Source organism: Quercus robur, chromosome 5 (genome assembly GCF_932294415.1).
Source record: "Quercus robur chromosome 5, dhQueRobu3.1, whole genome shotgun sequence".
Lineage (NCBI taxonomy): Eukaryota > Viridiplantae > Streptophyta > Magnoliopsida > Fagales > Fagaceae > Quercus > Quercus robur.
This window is the reverse complement of record NC_065538.1, coordinates 66,639,410-66,656,484: the sequence shown is the minus strand read 5'-3', so window position 1 is coordinate 66,656,484 and position 17,075 is coordinate 66,639,410. Positions and strand designations below refer to the sequence as shown.

Below are 17,075 nucleotides of genomic sequence, written 5' to 3'. Positions count from 1 at the left end.
AGGCTTTTGGGCCCGAGTATTCTCTTCCTCTGAAACTTCTTTCCCTCTCAAGCGCTTTGTTCCTATCTCCTTCATCTGGGCGAGAGTTTGTTCATCGCTTGTTTTTCCTTTCGCATGAGCAACTTTTTTCAGGCTGCCTTTACCCATAATCTGTTTTCCTTTCTCGTTAGCTTTGGCTTGAAAAATCACACCATCTTTGACTATACTGGCCTCTCTATTCTATACTGGCCTCTCATTCTCAATCTTTTTTAACTTACCCTTTCCTGGCTCTAATTTTTCTTTGTTTGGGCCGAGCACTACTTCTCCATTTCCTCTACATTCATCTGTTGTTTTTGTCTTTAATGAGCTTGTAACTACATGATCTTCACTATTGGGCTTTTTGGTCAGGCCCATTTCTCTTACAGCTTCCCCGTTACTTTTAAATAACTCCCTGGCTAACCCTTCTCTATCTTGCATCTATCCCTCACGTGCTCCTATATTGTTCAGTAATTCATGCCTCACGTGCTCCACCTTTCTTGAGCTGTCCCATCTACTTTGATAACTTGCTACTAGTGCATCTGACCCCCTCTCTTGTCTTTTCATTCTTGTCTTCTCCATGTCCTCGATGGTGCTGCTCCCGCCCAACTTTTGATTTTCTCCATTCCTACCTTGAACGGAACAATCTAGGTCCTCCGCCGTAGACTACAACCTTGCACAGGTGTCTCCACCACTTAACAATTCCTGAATCCTACTTCCTTAAGCCTTTTATCTCTTCATTTATGAAGCAAAAAAGATCTTTGGTCTCATCTCATGTTTCCCTCAGATTTTAGTGCCTAGCCTTTCATGGTAGCACTTTATTTCTTACCTTGTCTTGAAGGCTTTTTTTTTTCTTTTTTTTCCACGAATAAACAAAAAGAATCAGATGGGCCCTTTCTATCTTCTTACACCAATAACAAAAACCAGACCAGTTATGAGAAGATGGAGGCCCATGGATATTACTATTAATGGCCCATTTGGCTTAGATTGTGAGGAAGAAATGAGCTTGGCCCAGTACATATAGAAAATCCCAACGAAACAACTGGTTTAACAAAAATTAATAAATTTGCAACTACTCCCCAAATAATTCCTAACTTCAACTGGAACTCCTTTCGCTGCATTTACATAGTTTTTTGCATCTCTTTGCCTTTTTTTTTTAATTTTTTATTTTAACAATGAGCGTGGGTGGTGAGATTCACATCCAAGTTATCTTTATAGAAAAAATTAGACGATACTACTAAATCACAGTGTTGTTTAATTTGCCCACTACATAGTTACTTGTAAAAAATATACAATAATGTATGCTTTAAAGTATATATTAATCATACTTTTTATAAAAAAATTTATAAAAAATTGAAAAAAGTTGTAAAAAAAAGTTAATCATTTTTTCATTTTCTTATAAAAAATTTCTTAAAATTGTTTACTATTATATACCATAAGTGCATACGTTAATAAAACATTTAATTAAAACTACCCAACCACTTTCTAAGACTTTCATTCCCTCCCATGAATATATCAAATTTTAAAAAATTAATTGTTTGTTCATAGGTTAATAATCCTTACCCCATCTTTCTCACAAAGAAAATAGAGCACACAATTTGCATTTCCCATGTCAATTCCCATGTACTACTTTTTTTTTATGGAATAATTGACTTGGATAGAAATTTTAATTATCTTTTCTGTTTTGGATCATGCATTAAAAGAAACGCAAAATTTTTGTTGAACACAATATATATTTTCTTGGATCATATTTATGATTCTAAGCCAAGACCATCATAATTGTTGGTTACAAAATAGTCTTATATAAACTTAGGAAAACCAATATACCACTCAAATAATCCAAAATAATAATCCAATTAAAATTACCAAATCAAAATCTCAAACCAATAATAAAATAAATAATTTCTCAAAAAAAAATAATAATAATAAAATAAATAAATATAACACACAATATACCAAGATTTACGTGAAAAAATTGAGTCCAAACAACCAAAAAATTGAGTACACAAATATATAAATACGATAATATAATTTCTGTAGTAATTAATATAAACTTCTCTAGTAACGTTATAATTGTTTCAAGCCAATCCTAGTAATGTTCTTAATTAATTAATATCATTAATTAATGATGTTAATGTGAGTTTTCAGTTTCAATTGCTTGCACTCCAGTTACATAAGCTATGAAAACAGTAGTCAATTATTTTAAAGGGTCATTTAACAAAACCTATAAGATGTTTGAAACAAATCATGTTATAAATTAACAATCGATCCCCCGATCAAAAAAGCAATGAGACAGTAAGGAAAAATGGAACTCCATGTTTTATTTGCACTGTTTTCCCTCTTGTTCTCAGTGTCATCAGCAAATCTTGTAAGCCTACTCAATTCAAATGGACTTGCATTTTTCAATTGCTTTGCCAACCATTCTCCAGCTTCCACCTCTATAAGCTCAGTGGTTTATGCCCCTTTTATTCATTCATATGACTCTATCTTCCAAAACACTATACAAAACCTTAGGTTCAATTCCTCCATGACACAAAAACCTCAATACATCATTGTACCTCAACGCCCTGCTCATGTCCAAGCTGCAATTATTTGCAGCAAAAACCATAGCTTGCAAGTTAGAATTCGGAGTGGGGGTCATGACTATGAGGGTCTCTCTTACAAATCAAAGACCCCATTTGTGCTCATTGATCTTGTCAAGCTTCGGAAAGTTAAAGTCAGTTTAAGAAAAGCAACCGCATGGGTTCAAGCTGGTGCTACACTTGGTGAGCTCTATTATCAAATTGCCAAAGAAACCTCGACGCTTGGTTTCCCGGCTGGTACGTGCCCAACAATAGGTGTTGGTGGCCATATTAGTGGTGGTGGACAAGGTTCATTGATGAGAAAGTATGGTCTTGCTGCTGATAATGTTGTGGATGCCATTTTGGTCAAGGCTGATGGCCAGATTGTTAATAGAGCAACTATGGATGAGGATCTTTTTTGGGCTATTAGAGGAGGTGGAGGTGCAAGTTTTGGAGTCATTCTTGAATGGAAGGTCAAGTTGGTACCTGTTCCTACTAGAGTGACTGCCTTCAACGTGGTAAGGACTCTAGACGAGGGTGCAACCAAATTGATTTATAAATGGCAAAATATTGCAAATAAGCTTCCAGAAGAGCTATATATAAGAATAATCTTAACTGTTGGCAAAAATGATGATGGGATAAGGACAATCCGAGCCAATTTTAATTCCTTGTTTCTTGGAACCGTTGATCAACTAATGCCATTAATGGATGAAATTTTTCCAGAGCTCGGTCTAGAGTATGAAAACTGCAGGGAAATGAGTTGGATAGAATCTGTTCTATACATGAATGACGGTAAATCAGATGAGCCTATAGAGGTTTTGCTGGACGGGAACCGTAATGTAACCAAAGGCTTCTTCAAAGCTAAATCAGATTATGTGACAAAACCCATCTCTGAAATTGATTTAGAAGCTATATGGAATGTAATGGAAGTAGGTGAAGCGGGCATCATGATTTGGACACCTTATGGTGGAAGGATGAGTAAGATTTCGCCATCTGAAACTCCATTCCCTCATAGAAAAGGAATTTTGTACAGCATACAGTACTATAGCAAATGGCAAGAAAAGGGTAATGTGGCAGAGGCCCAGCATTTGGGCTGGATTAACAAGCTGTACTACTTTATGACTCCTTTTGTTTCCAAATTCCCAAGAGCTGCGTATCTCAACTACAGGGATTTGGATATAGGCATAAATACCATTGGAACCTTTGCAGAAGCCAAGGTTTGGGGTGAAAAGTACTTCAAAAATAACTTCAAAAGATTGGCAGTTGTAAAAGGCAAGGTCGACCCAGAAAACTACTTCAAGAATGAGCAGAGCATCGTGGCTCGCTTCTGATCCTAGCTGAATTTTAGGACTAGAGTTTATCAAAGTTTTGAGTTCATATAAGGTAATAATGTTTGCAACGAGATATGAAACAAAAGTGGATTGTATATGAGCAAACTCGTGGATCTTGTTACTTGCCTGTAAGAAATGGAAACTGGATTTTATTTTTTGCATTCAACAACCATACATATTGATATATATACCTAATTTAATATACATATTGATATAAATATATATATAGATATATATATATAATTTAATAAATATATTTAAATTACATAATTATAATATTATTTTATATAAATAGGAAAAAAATTGTTATTGTCTAGGACTTCGTTAATGAAAGACTTCCATGTCTATAATTGACACAAAATAAATAGCTAATAGAACCTAACAAAATTTATAAGGGTCTGTTTGGTAATATTGTTTTAGTAACGTTGTTTAAGTGTTGTGGAAATATGTGTTGTACTGTTTAAACAACGAAAACTGTTGTTTAAACAACATAACCAAACAAGCCCTAAATAACTTGAACAAATTTGCTCGTTTTGATTACAATCATCCTCTTCAGCAAGAAAAGAATAAATAAATAAGGAATAAGAAAAGGCAACAATAACAATTAACTAATGACAAAGTGCAACTTGGTAATGAATGCCGCTTGACCACAAACATAACAGTTAACAGGAAATCCCACCTAAACAATACAAGCGAACCACAAATTTGCCCAGAAAAATGGAACCTTCATTGTAACTCATTGAGCATTATAACAGTGTCATGAAATTGAAACCCTTAAATCATCAAGATCGCAGCCACATTAAAAAAAATAAAAATAAAAAGGAGCTTGAAATTAAAGATCTCAGACTAAAATTCTGGTATTTCAATTAATTAATCAGAGGAACCATGAAAGAATTATATGGCTAATTTTTGGAGGAATTTTTGGCAGCTGAGGCCTCCAGACCCAAAAAAATAAAAAATAATAAAGAGTCTTAAGGAAAATCATATTCCCATTTCATGAATGGCAATTACAAGTACAATTCTTTTCAGTATTTATACCTGAGCTCATCAAGCTCTTACAAGGGAATGGCCAAGATTTGCTAACTGCAGGCTCATCTAACTAACTCATCCAGCTCATTCAACTACTAACTAGTACTCAATTCCCACACATGCTTGAATTACATGTTTTGAACTTGCCATGAACTTGTACACATGCTCTCATTAAGCTAGACTTGTTGCACACAGTGAAGTCAAGCATGGGATCCTAAGAGCAGAGAAATGATGCAACTGCACAGTACTAAAAAAAAAAAAAAAGAACATTTTCTCTAGGAAGGAGTGAACTAGTAAACAAAAATGCCTTCCCATAACCATCCCGGAATCATCATCTTCTGGAGATCTACCAGTTCTTGATAGTAATTCAATCAAAATTTCTTACTTCAATCCTAATTGAATAAAAGAACTTGCATCAAACTCAGGTCACAGTACCCTTGCAGTAGTAATATACACAGTTTTGCAACTCTGAAGAGTATTACAGTTATTTCTTTTTTGCACCAGCTGTTTGTAAAAGGCTAACTGACAATTCCTGTTGCTCCTTGCTCAGCAAAGAAAACCAATTCCAGATATAATCAACTAGAACAGACTGAGTTGCAGTTTCCTGAAGCTTCACATTACGCTGAACAAGAGTTTCAAAATCAAGGGGAAGAAGCCCAAGCAAAGCAGTAACAGTGGCAATTTGAACAGGAAGACCTGCTTTCATGGTAGCATCCCGACTCAGAAAAGCAGACAAATTACATCTCAAGTTTTCAACTCCTTTATCTTCATATCCCCCAGCATCAACTCCAAGCCTGAAAATTAAAAAAGAACTCGTTAGATCAAAGCACATTGATCAATGAATTTCAAATGTCTTGTACATGAACATGACAATTTGAAGTTTATGACAGCCCAATATGAAGTCAAATGTCTTGGTTGGTAAATGAAGATTTTTATGTGTGCATGCAATTGCACTTGTACATGAACATGACAATTTACAATAAAAGAACATTTAAAGAATATCCATTTAACAAAGCTCGATCCCCCCAATACTGTCTTAGCACATCCTTCCAAATATTTAAGACTAGGATGGGTGAAGCCTTGCAATTTTTTGGTTCTTCCTATGTCACAAACTAAATTTACTCCTTTTTAATAAGTAATTTTTTACCATCAATATAGTTTACTAAATTCCTAATTTAAAAAAATTTCATGAAACTAAACCCCCAAAATTAGAAGGTTGACTTTGTTCCATTTTTTTTAATAAGTAAAAATAAATAAATAAATAATGAAAAATATACTAAAAAAGAGAGGAAACTCAGAGCTAAAAGCAGAATAACAAGTTTGAAAAATTGAAATAAATAAATGTTAACATAAAACTTCAATATAGCTTAATGTTTGAACTTTGTTTCATATAGTAGCGTAATTTCTAGGATTCGAATACCACCCACCAGAAAAGCAATTTAGACATTAACTTACCTCCCAAGTTGACCAAGGAGAACAACAACAGCAGCAGCAAAGTTCTCCAACACACACGATTCCAAAATTTTCAACAGCTGAGGGACCACTTTGATGCTTGTCCAGTCCCAGCTCTGCAATAAAAGAGTCATACAGGCAGAATGTCAGGCTTTTGCCTCCCAGAACCATTTGAACAAATTAAAGTTCTCCAGCAACAGAAAAGGCATTTACAAGAACAAAACAAATTTCAAAAATCCAAAAACATCTGTATTAATCTTGAAATTAATCTTAAGAAAAAATATTTGAAACATGTAGCCAAGATCTGGTAGCCTGCAATTGACAGAATGACCTATGCATCATTCAGGTTGCAGTCAAAAGAACAGCTCTGCCCAAGAAAAAACCACAGTATCTCAAAAACTATTATGTTTCTGGTACTGGTAGGGCTCTCAAGAACTTTCAACAACATTGAAAGGCCTACTTACATTCTTATACAATTGATGATGCGAGCCTATACAAGAGGAAATTCTTGGGAAATACCCCTAATGCTACTTCATTTATAGAATTTTTATATATGTTGAGTTTTTTTACACATTGACCATATCAAAACTTGTATTTAACAACAAAAATTTTCAACCAAATTCTAAAAGATTAGAGGAAAATAGAATAAGATAAAATTGAATCCTAAACTTATATGACTCTTTAGGGTTCAAGTGATAGCCTAACAGTAATAGCATCCTTTGTAGTGCCCCACGTATTCGACTTGTTAAATTTAAACACAACATTTTTTTAACCAGTTTGTTAATTTGTAAGGTTATACTAAGTAACAAGTTAGAATGACAAGGACCAGCATCAAGCAACCCTAACCATTTCTGTCATTGCAAGAAACAGAAACCAAAAATAAATAAATATGAAAGAGTTAAAAGCTGTTATAACATTTACATGTTTCCATGTAGCTAGAGTTAACATATTATTGATTCCAAACATAGAATAAGCTTCTTCTGAATCATGACTTGATTATATAGATACATTACTTGCATTACTAACAATTTCCTTAAGGTTTATGAAACTCCCTTCAAAACATTATTACTTCAAAAACAATACTATAGTCTGAGTTTTTTCAACTTAATTGAAATACAGGGTTGGGGTGGGGGACTTCATTCTGATAAAGCCAGATCACAGATGTGACATGCAAATGTGCATACAAGCCCCATAAAAGTAAAAAAGAGAAATAAATTCAACATAAATTGACAACAATGTAGAGTTAGGTTCAAGTTACATCTAGCGTAATTTTTGTCAATTTTACGCCACTTAATAACTTTTTTTGTGTGTGATAAATACCACTTAATAACTTTCTTTGGTTGTGTTTATTAACAAATCCACAATTTGGATTACATTGTTTCTTTATACCCTTCATACTTGCAAAATATGAAGGCAATCATAAATTTCTCACCTATAAAATATTTAAATTTCAAGTCTTTTTTTTTTAAATTATACACAAAACATGAGTTTAAAATTAGATAGTAAACAACATCCAATTGAAATGAAACTTGGCATGTGTGTGAGGCAAAGTGTACAGTCCTAGAAGAATTGATATTTATTAGTTGAAAACATGGGAAAGCCAATGTGTCAAACTAAAAAGACTAAGTTACCTAGGCCAGCAGCCAAGATACACATTAAGACATTCATAAAAATTAGGATTCCGGATTCCCATATAACTTGACAACATGGGAAAGCCAATACATCAAACTAAAGAGACTACGTCAGCAGCCAAGATTACACATGACAGATTCAAAAATTAAAATTTTAAAAATTTATAAAAATAAAAAATAAATAAAATAAATAAATAAAAAAAAGGCTAAAAAATGTAGCATGAGATCCATACAATGTACCCCATCATTCTCCACCATGAGTAGCCAAACTCAACTAACCACCTACTTTTTCATAAACTATAGCCACTGTTTATACTTTTCAAGTGCATTCTTTACATATTTTGTTGTATAAAGAAAGCATTATAAATAACCCTGATGACTTCCAAGTCTAATTACCTAACACCAGCAAAGTTCACATTCTGCCTTCCACATGATTTTCAAGCTCATTTAAAACCAAATCACGTAGCAAGGAGCCAAGTCTACTAGGACATCACCTCCTTATATGGCAAAACATAAAGACATGAAATCATTTTTTCTTAAAAATAAAAACAGAAATTTTTTTTTTATCTAAAGTATAATATCTAAATAAATATATATATGAAATTCTACAATCTAATCAAACATAACAACCTCACAGAAGAAATTCCAAGTCAACCCGCATTTCAGGATGGCAAGCTATGCAACAAAAGCACACAAAACTAAAAATTGGTAAGACAGTGGAACAATGAACCCAAGAAAGTGAATCACATACCATGTTGCATGCAACCAGCTCCACCAACGATAAAACATCACTAAGGTGACAGAGAGTCATATTATCAACAGAGTCTGATTGAGAAGCGGGCATCTCACACTTCTTCAAACTACAGGAGGCATCACAATTCAAATCAGCAACACAATGAACCTCTTCATGGCTTGGATATTGTTCAGAGTTAAAGTTGTCACACAAAACTCGGGAATTCAATGCATTAAATGATTTAATCACATCATGATTTGTGGTTCCAAGCACGGCAATATTCTGGAGCAATTCTAAGAGCAACAATGCTGAAGTATCTATAGAAATGGCACCCTCCAAAAATGGGCATTTGACACATGGATGGAACTGAAGTTGAACCTTGCTGACAGACAAAGGACAAGCAGCAGCATCAACTGATAAATGTACTCCCTCAAGTAACATTACTATAGATTTCAAGACCATCATCATCAACTTGTAATCGCCCAGGCTGAAAAACTTCTGTCCACCCAGATAAGCAAACACATGAAGGATAGTCAGCACCAATGACGAATCACAGGCACACCTCCGAAAGATGTTGTATGATGTCTCACAAATAAAAGCAATGTGATCAATTGATGCACATATTGATGCCAATATAATGCTCCCAGCCACCAACAGGTCAGCTGAAGCAACTACATCCAACAATATAATGTTTACACCATCCAGGAGGATGTCAATTCTTGAATCACATTCAACAGAAGTCTCAGAAGATACGTTATCATACACAATAACTCTTCCATATATGAGGAAATCCTCAATGAGACTAAGCAGTTCATCCACAAAACCAAAATCTGCAAATATGCTTCTTGTCTCCACATCAGACATCACTGGCAAAAGAGAAAAAATTTTATAAAAAAGTTCAATTAAAAGAATCTTAGAACAACCAAACCACTAAATTGTAAGAACTACTGAAACACAATAAGCTATTATAAAAAACATGCAAGAAATGAACAGACCTTTAAGTATATGCCCAGCGAAAGAATCCATGCAGAGGATGGAATCCCTATTCAAAAAGCTCCCAAATTTCCTTGGAGCAGCCGTTGACAAATTAAGGAGCAACAGTGTAAAGAACACACAGACCTTTTCCCTAAAAGAAGTCAATGAAAAGAAAATTAAATTAAATCAAATATGGCAATATTCATCATCTTATTGATCTCAAAGCCTCCATGTATCTTTTTTTTTAGGTTACATCTTAAAATCTATCTTTATTTACAAAGAGTATTTTATCAGTAATTACACAAGCACCTAGTGGGTCTTATTGATCTCAAAGCCTCCATGTATCTTTTTTTTAGGTTACATCTTAAAATCTATCTTTATTTACAAAGAGTATTTTATCAGTAATTACACAAGCACCTAGTGGGTCCCAAACCCACAACCTCACCCTCCCATTTGGTCTTACGAGAGGAGGAGATGCCATTTGAGCTAGAGCTCATTGGTGAAAAACAGTGTTAATAATTAACTGAAGCTAAAGAACTCTCATGAAAGCATTAAAATCAAGAACACCTATATCATCTCAGATGGCAATGAATCACTTACGCAAGTAAAAGATTTTCTTCCATCTTAATAGCAAGCAGAATCTTTGGCACCATCCACTCTGTTTGAGAAAGCAAACAACACCGAGCTACACAATTTTTGGCAGCACTAAAAATCCTAGAAACAGTGTTACAGTCCCTCATATTGGGAAACAAAACACAGTATTTAGGAATATTGGCATGTGACGGTCCAAGTTCGCTTGCAACTGGAAACTTCAGTTCCTCATCTCTTGATATAGTTAAATTTGACATGGCCAACACCTCTCCAGAGTCTTGGGTCTGGTCAAGACCAACTTTCCCTGCCTGTATAACACTACGGGAACCATTCTCACAGGAGTAATCAAGAGGGCCTACACTTTTATGCAGTAACAGAGTACGGGAATTTTCTAGAACATTATGTTTTAGCTTATTGGAATTAATCTCAACATCAATGACGTCAAAGCTGTGTGCAGGTAACAGGTTTTCTTTATCAGTTGACAATCCTTCATAGGCCCATTCCACTACTAAAGCTTCAGAATTATCCACATCAAAATTTTCAGCACCATGGAAGTCAATATTAGGAAGAGTTGGTGACAGGGGCACTTCCATTGCCATCTTGTAACATTCCTCATCAGCAGCATTATCCAAGACCAGCAGTTTCATATAGTCACCATCAGCTACATCCTCAAAATTTACCGTAGTTTCAAGATCTATTGCGTCCTCGAGGACTTCAGTTACAACTTTTTCTGTCTTCTTTCTCTCATCACTTTCACAAAATTGCTTCTCAAGTACCTCATCATGAGACTTCCTCCCCTTGTGGAACCCATCAAGCATAGTATATGGAATGCATTGCAGATTAGGAGTCGAACATCTATCTTCTCCCAAGGGGTTTCCTACTTGTCTGCCTAACATACCATGCAAAACAGATAGCTTCTCTTCAATCTGCATATGCAACTTCTTACCTTTGGAATACAAATATTCAATGGATTCAACTGAATCAGGTACTCTCTTTCTCTTCCTAATATGCTCACAAACTCTTCCAACATCATCTCTATCAGGAATTATGACATTATTTTCAGCCACCTCAGCAGATTTTTCATTGCACCTTATTTTAGTAACTTCACCAGACAAGTTGGATATTGTTGGTTGCGCATTCAAGTTCTCTTCAACCAATTTTGCAGATGTTGTAACAGAAAAAGCACCCCTTCCCTGTGAGCCCATCAACTGTCCATCAGAAAAAGATGCCGTACTGGAATTTATTGCAGAAGTCTGTAACAATTTTCGGTTAGAGCATCCAAGCAGAGACTCCAATTTAGAATTAATACCTGAAATGGATTCTGCAAAATTTCCTCCAGATAAAGGCAGCAATGGTGCAGAACACTGTATGGTTTTCCTGACAGGATCAGAGGAATCCATATCAATGCAGCTAGGCTTCAGAAGTTCATTCTCACTTTGAAAGTGTGCCTGAGATTGCGCCAAACAACAGAGCTGCTTCTTCATGTTTAACCTTTGCATACAAGCAATGTGCCAAGCCTGCAAAGTCATTAAACCATTCAGTAAGTAGACCGCGAGCAGATACTTATCCAGGTGTTGAGGACAGTTGAAAACAAGTTCTCAAACCATGCAGCAAACAGCTCACGCAATTTGATAACTGTGAGTTACAAAGCAACTCTTTACAGAATTGCAACTATTAACTAATTTAGCAGAATCAATGTAAAAATAAGATGCTTACTTCATGACTCTGAGGAAATACTCAACAAATAGGTCGTGAGAGGAAGGTTAGTTGTTTTGTTTATTTTCTTGTTAAAAAGAAAATGCAAGAAGCAGGCTACTTCAACAGACTGATTTAACTGTAGCAAACAAACTTCTACACAAAGTGTAAAGCATGCTGCTTTTCTCTGTAACCAATTCTAAAGTTGTTCATGCATTAAAAGTAGTTTTAAAAGCAAACTTGTGCTCTACCATTTTTAATTTGATCAATGAAATATTTAACTATAAAAAACAAAAAACTTATGCTCTACCCACCAGGTTATTAATATAAAAAAGCCATCAGATGAATACTTGGGTTCAACTGTCATCAACCCTGCATCAGAGAAAAAATCAACCACTAGCAGACGAAAGTCTGAGATGCCAAAACCTGTATTCTATGCTTCAATGATAAGTTCCATGACAAGCAGCATTTACTACACAATTCAGATGAAAACGAAAGAGTTCTAGATAATGAGAGAAGGAACCAACCTTTTCCAGGTCATCTGTACCTTCAGTGCTGGGTGAGAATGAATTATTCGATATATACAGGTGATTTGCAAATTTATCAAACTCCATCTTCAAGCGACCAAATTCTTGTTGCATGATATGGTTACGACTTTTTTCAAACTTAGCCACCTGTTTGGCATGCTTTGCTTGCACTTTCTCAAACCTGAGTTGTTTTTTCAGATGCTTCACGTTTGAATACTCAGAATTGATAACTCTGTGAGGTGGTACAACAGATCCCTCAACTAACTTTCTAGAGGACAGAAGTTCATGTATCTTCTTCTGCAATTCTTCAATTGTTCTTTTGTCTTCTTGTAACTGCTGAGTCAACTGATCAGCACGACATTTTTCTTCCATGGCCTTCTTCCAGTTTACTTCTACAAGCTTTGCTTGCTCTTCTACTTTCGCTATATCTAAATCTGCACATTTTTTCTCGTCAATTGCCTTCTGTTTTTCAATCTCAAACCTTTTCTTTGACTCTTTAAAGAGCTCCAGAACCAATTTTGGTTCCTCCACTTTTACATTTGATATCTTGGACTGAAGTCTATCCTTCATTTTTTCATATTCAGGATTCGACTTATTATCAACTTGTCCACCAGAAGGAGCCAAATTTCCAGAGGAGACAAATTCAAGTATCTCCTTCTGTAACTCTTCTACACTTTGCCTATTCTCTTCCAGCTGGCGGGACAAGTTTTCAGCACGACATTTTTCTTGTAAGGCCTTCTTCCCATTAGCTTCCGCAAGCTTCCTTTGCTCCTCCACTTTAGCCATCTCTGACTCCACACGCTTTCTCTCTTTGATAGCCTTCTGTTTCTCTGCTTCAAGTTTTTTGTTTGCTTGTTCAAACTTTAATGTCTCAGAAGCTAACTTTGATTTTGCTTCATCAGCTTCTTTCTTCAACATCTCCAGCTGAAGCCTATATTGCTCAGCCTTTGCTCCTTCAATTTTGGCAAAGCTCCTTTGTTCATCAGCCTTACTCTTTTCAGCTTTTATAGATTTCAATTCCTCAGCAGCTTTCTTTTTCTCCCCTTCAGCATTCTTCCTTTCAGCATCCGCCCTTCTTTTCTCTTTCCCAAGAAGCTCCTTAAGCCGATTAATTTCTTTTTCCCCTTCAGAAACACGAACTTGAAGAATCTTTACTTCCTCATTTCTATCTAGAGCATTTGTGCTTGTTTTCTGCTGTAATGAAGAGATCTCAGACTTCAAGGTGAAGATTTCATTCTCCAAAGATACTCTAGCCATAGATTCTTTAAGTCTCCCCTCTTTCTCATTGTCTGCTCGTGCCTGCTCCTCCTCATATGCTACAAAAGTACAAAGTTAACAAAAAGGGGAGAAGAGTGATACATACAAATCAAAATACATTCTAAGAAACACACACACACATACAGAGACAGAATGCAGAATGTATCACTAAAGCATGGGTACTTTTCATTAAAGTTCATTCATTCCTACCTCTTTGGCCTGTCATTGTCTTCCATTTGCCTTCATTTCTATCCTTTAGATTCTTTTTTTTTTTTTTTTGGATAAGTAACGAAAAATTGTACTAGAAAGAGAATAACCCTAGTACACTGGCAGTGTACTAAGAGAGAAGTACAATCAAGTCAAAATACAATGATCAAACAAAATCAAAAGAGAACAACAAGGCGGATTAAGAAAAGCAGCACTCCAATCAAACAAAGTACAAAGGAAGAAGGCTTTAATTTCAAGTATATTCCGTTCACATCCCTAAAAACCTCTGGAATTCCATTCTTTCCAAAGACAACACACAATGCAATGTGGCACAGCCCTCCAAAAAGCTATGTTTCTATGCTTTCCATTCTATCCTTTAGATTATAATCGCACACAAGGTCAAAATCAATATGCCTAGTGATGCGAGCAGAGGTTTCACACATCCAATTACACAAAATTAAAGGTGCAGCATTGTCTTTAACATGACTGAGGGAGATAATATAAAACTTAATATTGTACACCATATTTATACATCCCTTAGCTATAAAACTCTCAAAATAAATAAATAAAAGGCAATAAGAAAGAATAATAACATTTGAATGGCTAAATGAAGTAGTTATGTTAAAACTAGAAGCTACCCAATAGACCCCAATCTAAACTTCAAATTTCCTTACTGTTTACAAATTTAACTCATATTAAGCCCTACATAGAGTATGAATCAAGATTGCATCCACTAACCTTTCCTAAGATTGGCATTCTCAGCTTGAAATCTATCAATCTGAGGTTGAAGGATGTTCACAGCTTGCCGTAGCGCATTCCGCTTATATTCTAGGCTCGCATATTTCTCCTTCCACTGCCACACAACACCACCATTAAGTACCCATAATAAAAAAATAATTTTAGAAAATAAAAACACTTTGAAATTCAAAATAGAAACACAAACCCATGTAGTCAAAGAAAGTCCATACCATTTTACAGCAGGCATTCCCTGACTGAAGCTGTCCTGCCAAATCTGACGCCATCTCTACAAGTTCACAAGTATTGGAAACAAGTTTTAGTAAACAGAAAAATCTGAAACCCAAAAAAACAATTACAAAATTACGTCTTTTTTTTTTCTTTTCAAGAACAAAAGTCATTACAGAATAATTAGGAAAAATAAAACCCTAAACCCTAAAAATTTGAAGAGCAGAAATAGGCCCCCAAAGCTTATCACTTAAACATATACATGAAAATGGTCTAAATGTGGCTGTGTACAAACACATACACCATAACACACATCAGCAATCAGTGCAACAATAAAAAAAAAAAATTTAAAAAAAAATTCTCATTTTATTTTTTCTGTGTGAATTTTCATCAAACATGTGGTGGGTGTGACTCAGTTTCAACACTAAAAAAAAAAATGCAAAATGTAAGCCAAAGAAACAATTACCCGTAGATGAAGTAGCAAGACAGATTATAGGGATTCGCAGTTGATGGTACTAGTGCTGCAGTGTAGAACGAAATGAAAAGAAGTTTCGGTCCGTGCCCATTGAGAGACCTGTGATGTTTGTAGCGTAAAACTTATGTGACCCTATGAATCAAAAAACACATACCGGCGGCAATGGCGGAAGACTGCGACAGCGTAAGGAAGCTACAGGTACAGGGCCACAGGCCACAGGGTTTTGGGAACTCACTCTCAGATTGATTTCAGGGGTTTTGAATATATTGTTGGGGAATCGCAGACAGAGATTGGGTATTTGGGGGTTTGGGTTTGTGGTTATTTTTTTACCATTTGGAATTGGAGGCAATTTTGGGAAATTGGGTTGGTGTCCAATAAATTAGTTCTGGCCCAAGTGTAAATAAGGCCTAAATGGCTGAAATTTGGATCATATGATCCATCTATCCTAGCCAATCTATTTGGGGTATCTTTTCAATTCAATTTCAACCCAACATTTTTCGGGTTGAAAAATCTCTGGTCCACCCTATCCTATTAAAACTCCAAAAATCAGCCAATCCAAATCCTAAAGATCATGTTGGGTTGGGTCATCTCGTTAGAGGGTATTTGTCAAGCTTAATATATATAAAAAAAAATTGGGTTTTCATTTAATTATTTAGACCAATTTATTAAATGCACCTAAATGCTCCAATTTTATCAAAATCAAATCTCAAAATACCATAATAAATCAAAGTAAAAATTTAAACAAATACCCAAATGTAATATAAATTAAATAAACAAATTTAAAAGAATATACTGCAATATTCTTTTAACTATTAATAGGATGGCATAGGTTTGGATTTGTTCCTTGCATTTGAAATTGTTTCCAACTTGACTCAACTCAACCCTTGCTTTAAAAATTAAAAATTAAAACTCAACCCAACACATCAACACTTTTATTTGGACTCATTGGCTAGCTTTGACTTATAGAGAGGTTTTTAGTCCGGAGGTGGTTTCATTGTTGTGTTTACAACCTTTTTGAAATTCATGTTAATCCTTTCTCTCATTCTTTTTTTTTTTTTTTCCTTTTTTCTTTCTTCTTTTTTCTTTTAAACAAACACTTTGCTAACTTGATTAACGGAATACTTACGTGTCACACTAAAGGATTTAATTATGATAAAAATAATAATAATAAAAAACTATTTGCCTAGCATAAATAAATCACATCAATTCTTTAGTTGGAAAAAAAATATAAACAACAAAACATCCATGTCAACTAAAAAAATCGCAAAACAAATATTTTCAATAAATTAATATTTCTTTAATGTATGTTAACACAACTCCAGCTTATAGAGAAATCTCAAGACAGAAATACAAGCTTGCCCAATGTTTATCTATACCCCTCACAAATCTAGACAATCATTGTATAAAGATTTGTCCATACCCTTATCCTCTCCATTTTTATCCAACTCTCCAAGTCAAAACTTCCAGCCCTTAACCACAATACACCCTAACCATAACCCCCTCAAGAGCAATGGAATCCTTCCAAATATAACGTATCCATTACAATCCAAACCAAAGTCTCAAAGCCAATCACAAAATAAACCCTCCCCTAACAAATACCCACTATCCCAGCCCTCAGACCCAATCATTGGTG

General features: G+C 35.0%; 2 protein-coding genes across 2 annotated transcripts; one reads left to right on the top strand and one right to left on the bottom strand.

Annotated features, from left to right (window-relative positions):
- The first annotated feature begins 2,320 nt into the window (after positions 1–2,320).
- Positions 2,321–4,003, top strand: LOC126728576 (tetrahydroberberine oxidase-like). Its single transcript, XM_050434374.1, has one exon. It carries the CDS (start codon positions 2,321–2,323, stop codon positions 3,905–3,907), a length of 1,587 nt encoding a protein of 528 aa, XP_050290331.1. The 3' UTR covers positions 3,908–4,003.
- Positions 4,004–4,878: 875 nt separating this feature from the next.
- On the bottom strand, positions 4,879–15,766 carry LOC126726747 (uncharacterized). Its single transcript, XM_050432100.1, has 9 exons — positions 15,434–15,766; positions 14,973–15,028; positions 14,743–14,857; positions 12,541–13,856; positions 10,328–11,835; positions 9,748–9,878; positions 8,771–9,618; positions 6,392–6,504; positions 4,879–5,730 (listed from the first exon to the last, which is right to left on the bottom strand). The coding sequence occupies exons 2-9, from the start codon at positions 15,024–15,026 to the stop codon at positions 5,421–5,423; spliced, it is 4,395 nt and encodes a 1,464-aa protein (XP_050288057.1). The 5' UTR covers positions 15,027–15,028; positions 15,434–15,766; the 3' UTR covers positions 4,879–5,420.
- Between the last annotated feature and the right edge of the window lie 1,309 nt (positions 15,767–17,075).